Source organism: Ammodytes marinus (genome assembly GCF_949987685.1).
Source record: "Ammodytes marinus genome assembly, chromosome: 5".
Classification (NCBI taxonomy): Eukaryota; Metazoa; Chordata; class Actinopteri; order Uranoscopiformes; family Ammodytidae; genus Ammodytes; species Ammodytes marinus.
In genome coordinates this window covers 5628360-5635809 of record NC_137234.1, presented here as the reverse complement: position 1 = coordinate 5635809, position 7450 = coordinate 5628360, and the positions used below count along the sequence as shown (strand labels likewise).

At 37.9% G+C, this 7450-nt stretch overlaps 1 protein-coding gene across 1 annotated transcript; it reads left to right on the top strand.

Annotated features, from left to right (window-relative positions):
- Positions 1 to 1876: 1876 nt before the first annotated feature.
- cpa4 (carboxypeptidase A4) lies at positions 1877 to 6764 on the top strand (the record flags this gene model as incomplete). The annotated part of the gene is made up of 11 exons (XM_080027374.1): positions 1877 to 1941; positions 2590 to 2671; positions 2818 to 2952; positions 3171 to 3269; positions 3591 to 3692; positions 3891 to 3992; positions 4511 to 4621; positions 4834 to 4927; positions 5187 to 5386; positions 6029 to 6113; positions 6577 to 6764. 11 exons carry the CDS (start codon positions 1877 to 1879, stop codon positions 6762 to 6764), a joined length of 1263 nt encoding a protein of 420 aa, XP_079883500.1.
- Between the last annotated feature and the right edge of the window lie 686 nt (positions 6765 to 7450).

Below are 7450 nucleotides of genomic sequence, written 5' to 3'. Positions count from 1 at the left end.
GAATAACTTAACACAAAAGCCAAATCCTCTGCTAATAGCAACAAAATATGATTGTGTTTGCAGAGGGACCAAGAGAGATTTGGTCTTCAGCACCTTGCAGTTTTATTACATCGTCAATAGCTAGGAGGTGCTTTAATGGGCACTTGTTGTTGTTGATGTTGTTTGCAACATAATACAAATATGTCATCAAATACCGGACATACACTTTGACTATTAAGTCCAGAGTGTTCAAATACTGTTATTCAATGTAATGATATAATATATAAGGGCAGCAATTTACAATCAGGTACTTTTGTTATTGATTAATTTCCCTCTCATTTATTTTCTTGTCTATGAAAAAGACAGAATATGGTGAAAAATGCTCTTCGACAAAATTTCTTGAATGTTCTTGAATGCACAATGTGCTGTTTTCAAGCATCCTGTTTGTCTGATAAACAATCCAAAACCAAAATAAATTCAAGTCAATCTTATTTATATAGCCCCCTGGTGCGTGTACATAGAAAATGTTTGGTCATTTTTGGTTTGTGTGTCTCAAACAATGAATTAAGCATTAAAATGGTTGATTATCAAATAATCGATTAACCTTTCATTTTATCCCTGGTTATATATTTCACTCACTCATACAAACTATGTCTTGTAATGAAAAAAATTAGAAAAAAATCCTGAAAGGTCATTGAGTGATCAATAATTTAAGATTCAGGGTAATTCCAGTTTGTTTAATCTGATGTCACTCTTCTGCAGCCATGTCCACATATGGGGGGGGGGGGGGGGGGGGGGGTGTTCATACTGTATGTTACTGTATCATGGAAGTTTGGTGGCACACTGCCATCTACTGGCTGAGGTGCCCACATGCAAGTGTTTGTGAATCTCAATTGAATAGCACTCAAATATAAATGTAACTCAATTGTTTGTAAAATGCTGCACTGCAAAAGAAACGCAACTACAACTAATCTGCCAAAAAGAGCCAACATTTAAATATTGGAAACTTGTATTCAATCAAACATTGCAAATTCAATGTGCATTTATTAACTATAGGGCTTTTAGACTAAACTACCCATTACATCTGAACCATTCAGTCCTGCATGCTAATCAGATTTTACATTTAAATTATGATAAAGTACTTTATTCCTACCTACTTTTGTTTTCTTACATTTTCTGACATTTATAACCATTATGCAATTTTGTTGAGTTTGCTACTGGAGAACCATCAAGTTTACCACAGGAAAGAGATTATCCTACAAAGTGAAAACCTGTTGTGTTCAGCTAAATATACCCCTAAACATTGTGGTGGCTGAGTCATTTAAGGTCGATACAAAATGGGCTTAAGATTTCCACTATGGGGTCACACGATAGATGAGGGGCCACCACATGTTTTAGAAAGATAAAAAGGGATATTTGTGAAGTTCAATTTATTCCATCTGCTTTTTTCTCGCATGCATACTGAAACGTTTTGCCTAAAGAGATTAAAAACGATTTTAAAAAATATCAATGTTTTCAATACACCTTTATTTTTTGTTTTTATATACATGTGAAAGCAATTACACATATTTTCTACATGTATTAGTTAAGATAAATGTGTGCAGTTGTATTAATTTGAATGAATTTGTAGTCCAAAAAAGTCAGGAAAATAAATTGAGGGAAACGACCACTATCTGCAGCTGTGTCCTGGACTGATAAAACAAAGCTTGACCAGCAAGTTTGTCACTCAAAATAACTTGTTTCCAGACAGGAGAGCCTGTGTGGTTATCAGCAGAATGAGGTAGTTCTCCCGTGTGGGAACGGTCCACCTGTGGCCCGGTGATAGGATGCTTAAGAGACTAGAAAAACTGTCCCACTGACTTAGTACCTCCTGAAACCGTGCGGACGTACAGACGAGATGAGAGGCTTCTGGCTAGTGTTGGTGCTTGTGGCTGCGGCCCAGGCTGAGACAGTCTTCATTGGGTAAGTTCATCCGTGCACACTGCAAGATATTGAGATATTTACTAGAGATTCCAGGATCAAGAGCGTTTATTTGTTATATGCAATTACAGATGGTACCACCACAGTAGATTTTATGTGATTATTATAATATTTGTATATTGTATTTGATCATTTTCACATCATATATAATTGTATTCATTGATTTGTTTAACATAGATCACTTCAGTTGAAAAACTCCTTGAGAAGTGTGTGTTAGTAAACCTTTTTCATCCATAAAAAGAGATCTTTGTCATTTGTGTATACAGGTTTAATTAAGGAACTTTCAGATTCCATTAACCCGGTGTAGTTTACAAAAAAAGGGCAGTTTTAGACTTGATTAGGTGGGTTTACCTCCCATAAATGTCTCTTATTCAGCACGTTATACAGTATAACTCTCCTCCTTGAAAAAGTACATTGGAATTCAATAGGCAGAACATGACCAGGCTTTGTGTCCAGAAAAGGATTAAAGAGAGTGCAGTGGGTCAGGCAACAGCTGTTCTTTACGATTAATTGCTTATTATGTTGCTAAGCAACAAATTCAATCTTAATCTACAGCTCTCGACCTGACTGTAAAGTAGATCGCCATGAAAATGTAAGTAATAATAAAAGAGTGAAATGAATTTCTTCCAGAGATCAGGTCCTCAGGGTCGATGTGGAGTCTGAGCAACAGATCCAACTCCTGCAGGATCTGGAGAGGCAGGAGGAGTTGGAGGTACACACACACACACACACACACACATGCACACACACGCACACACACACACACACACACTTAAAAAAAATCAATTTATTTGACAAAAAGTACATTATTAAATTAAAAGTGTTTTCTGTGATTTCTCACTGTCCATCTGATCCCAGCTGGACTTCTGGCTCAGCCCGGTCTCCACTGAGCTCCCTGTGGACATCAGAGTGCCACGCGCCAGTCTGATCGCTGTGACGGAGTTCCTCTATACTCACCGCATCCCCTACTCTGTCCTCATTGACAACCTTCAGGTACATGTCATCCTCCAACTACAGCCATTCACAAATACCATAGATAGTATATAAAAGATAAATACAGATACTCAAAATATTTGCCTGTGTAACTGAAGAGTCAAACTCATTTAGGAGATTTATGGCTTTTTTGGTCCTCTTTATTAAAGTCTACTGGATTTTTGTTTGATTTTGAGAACAAAATTCAAATGTTTACGTCTCTTGCATGCCACCTTCAGGAGCTTCTCGATGAGGAGAAGTTTGAGATGGAGAAGAACCAGGTGCAGGAGCGTGGCAGCAGGAGCTTCAACTTTGGAGCCTATCATCCTCTGGAGACAGTAGGGCTTTTTATTCAAACACAACCATGAATGATTATTGTAACTCATCTGAGCCCACCTGATGCAATGTATTGAGTTTTAAAGTGCATTGTGGGATGTTCCATGTATACCAATGGGGGATTTAAACCAGTTGTCAGAGTGGGTATACTAAAGTCTAAAGGTCCAGATAAATAACGCGTAAATATAAGATGGCAAATTTCCATCAAAGGCTTTCATAACTAAAGAGATACCAGTGCATATCAAAATATACCTTTTTAGTATTTTACGTATAAGTATTCCACTTGTGTTTTTGTTGTAAAACTCGACTTTCCTCCTGAACAGATCTACAGCTGGATGGATGATCTGGTGGCACAGTATCCCAAACTGATCACCAAGCAGCAAATCGGAAGCTCCTATGAGAACAGGCCCATGTTTGCTCTCAAGGTAAGGACACGCTCCATACAAGAGAACAGCCCTACAAGTGTTTGCTCCTGTACTGTAAACTATAAATGCATGAGTGTGTTTCTTGCACTGTAAGAAATGTGTCTTGATGATTATACTGTATATTGGTAAGTCGGTTATGCTCTATTGTTATAACTAGTCCCTTTCAAGTGTAGATTTTAAAGCTGATGTTGTGTTTAGTTCAGCACCGGTGGAGACAAGCGTCCTGCCATCTGGATCGACACAGGTATCCACGCCAGAGAATGGGTGTCTCAGGCCACCGGAGTGTGGACCGCCAACAAGGTAACCACACTGAGTCATTTGATTTATTTTATTCTTTCCCACTATTTCCAGACATTTTACTGTTACTTTTAAAAATATGAATCGAAATATAATTATTTGTTTAAATATATAATAAAAAATAATCTTTAGTTGCATCACCTAAAATAAACTTCATACTTCTTTCCTTTGTTGTAAAAGATCTTAGAGTTGGGGCGCCCTTAGCTCAGTTGGTAGGGCTTCCCCCCCATGGGCCTCGGCCAGCAGCAGACCCGGGTTCAATTCCAGCCCGCGGTCGTTCTCTGCACATCACTCCCCTCTCTGCCCCATTTCAACTCTGTCTCTACACTGTCAATAAAGCATAAAAATGCCAAAAAATATCTTTAAAAAAAAATAAAGATCTTAGAGTTTCTCCGTCTTCTACTAGTATTACAGACATTAGTAAAACTTTCACCTACACCATACAGATATGAAATATTGCTTTATCGTATTTTTGATAATGTCACTTCTTTATAAAATCATTGCCTTGTGTTCCTGCTCAGATTGCCACTGATTATGGAACCGACGCCTCCCTGACCAGCCTCCTGAACACCATGGACATTTACATGCTGATCCTGACCAACCCCGACGGCTACGTTTACACACACACCAACGTATGTCGCTGTCAGAAACATGTCGCACACGTTTTAAGATGACAATGTTGTGTTTGTACCAAAACATATTATTTTGACTAAGATATGATTTTGGTTGAATTGATCGACGGGCAAATTGCTGTTGAAAGCCATATGTTTGACCCATATATTGTTATTGCAGTTTTTTACATTATTCCTGTTTTTAAATTCATGGCGCTTTTGGACATGAACAGAACCGTATGTGGCGTAAGACTCGCTCCAGGACCTCCTCCAGCTCCACATGCCGTGGAGTCGATCCCAACAGGAACTGGGATGCAGGCTTCGGAGGTCGGTATAAAACCTTGTGTTGTCTATATGTTTGTTTTTGTACTAGATCAGACAGATGTAGCGGGATTAATCTGAGTTTCTGATATTCTGTCCACCCACCAGTCAGAATAGTATAGATTGAAATATTCAAAACACCACCACAAACTACAGAAATGACCATAAAGTAATTTTTTAGATTTACATTCATGAGTTTAGCTAGTGTATGTAAGCTCATGATACATACATCCATTATTTCTTACACAAGTGTTTTTGGTTCCAGGCCCCGGTGCCAGTAGGAACCCCTGCTCCGACTCCTACCACGGCCCCTCCGCTCACTCTGAGATCGAGGTGAAGAACGTTGTGAACCTGATCAAGAGCCATGGAAACTTCAAGGCCTTCATCTCCGTCCACGCCTACTCCCAGCTGCTCATGTACCCCTACGGATACTCCTGCAAGGACATTCCCGACCAGGTTGAGCTGGTAAGGAAGGGGAAATTAATAAAAACTGTAAATTCACTGTGAGGCAAATTAAATATGACACCCTTTTTTCTCTCGCCCTTGTTAAAATCTGATTGCAAAGTATTTCTCACACAGGGAGTGTGTCAGCATCAGAAAAAACATTACATTTTTTGTCTTTATAAATCTATTCAGGTATTGAAGCCTTTGTCTGTCATCCTTCAATAACTATAATTATTTAACAAAAAGAAAATAAACAATATCCTGTCGGACTGCAGACTACTTTAAAAACTCCTGCAGGAATTTGGATACACACTTCTCATCTAATTAAAGTTCTGAAGCTGAAACTTCAAAGAATTTGCTCCAGGAATGATGAATCCACCAATTATAAACTCATATCTACTGTATTAGATATTTGACCCTGTATCTCCCCTAGCTCAGCTGGGAAACTACTTTTTAAGCAAACGTTTATACAACTGTGCATATTAACACAGCTAAACTGCCTAATGGACAGTTCTTTTTGGATTATTTTCCATTTGATATACGTGTATTTTTGGAGTGGAAATCTTAAAAAGCACATTACCTCTGCATGTCCCACTCTCCACCTCTGTTAACTGTACCTAACAGTATTTTGTCCCTATGTTTTCTTTCTTGTGTTCTCTATAGGACTCTGTTGGCAGAGCAGCGGTGCAGAAACTCACCTCCCTCCATGGAACCAGATACAAGGTTGGAAGCATCTGCAACATCATCTGTGAGTACATTTTTTTTTTGTCCACTTCAAATGCAAATTCACCTTAAAGTTACACAAACGATGAATTGCTTAAATGTGCTATTGTAATTAACATACTAACAGAAAAGAAGAAAAAGTGTTATGTAAGAACAACAGCTATTTAATAGATTTAACAGAAGCATTTTAGCTGTAAAAACATGTTTGAGGTCATTTTTTAAAACCCTCCAACATAAAGGTTGTCCAACAGAGAGCACTGACGAGCTATGGAATGTCCCACTCAGTATACAGGCCTATTTGATCATTATCCAAAAATGATATTCCATATGATTGTATACCAGTTTACTGATCCAAGACCAGCAAAACAATTCTGGACAAAAATTTAAACACTGAAAGCTATAGCGTCAATTTGAAGTAGATATTTTTACCTTGTATACTGTATGTATTTTGCTATCAACCTCAAACTCCCTGGTTGGTCTCCCCTCAGACCAAGCCAGCGGCGGCAGCATCGACTGGACCTACAACATGGGCATCAAATACTCCTATGCCTTCGAGCTGAGGGACACTGGTCGCTACGGTTTCATCCTGCCAGCCAATCAGATCATCCCCACGGCCACCGAGACCTGGCTGGGTCTGAAACACATCATGGAGCACGTCCGTGACCATCCCTATTAAATGGATATGACTTGTAACTTTGAACATTAGTTAACTCAACTTTTAATTTGCAGAAGAATGTTCTCATTATTCTCAACTAATGTATGACTGAATATGTATCAAAACTGACCATTAAAGTCATGTTTGAGCTCTAACTTTTTGTCTTGCTGTGTTCAATTGTTTTTCTCCACTGCCTGAGTTATTTACAACTTTGATTTAAGTCTGAAACTACAGTTTTATTTACTTAGGACTTGACTTGATAAAAAAACCTTATATTTTACATTTCAAATGTATTAATCCATTCAATTAGCTTGTGTTAAAACTGAAAATATTTTTTATACATTTGAATTATTTCAGATATTCAGTAGGCTATAATAAGCGAGTAACACTCATAATAACATGCTAAATAACAAAAGGCCTACTGGCTACTTATTTTTGGGGGTTCTTTAAATTGGTTTAGGCCTGGACACATGTAAACCTATCTTATGAACAACATTCACGACTTGACTTGAGATTTGAATATTTACCATTTGAGTCTAATTTACTGTACATTTCAGAGCCAGATTATTATTATTTTCTTTGGCACATAGCCTAATTCACATTACATTTTGACTCATTGACCATGTTATGCAAATTGCATTTTATTTATTACTACTGCTTATTACTAGAACTCAAATAGGCTAGTCTTTTTTCTCAGTATAAGATAT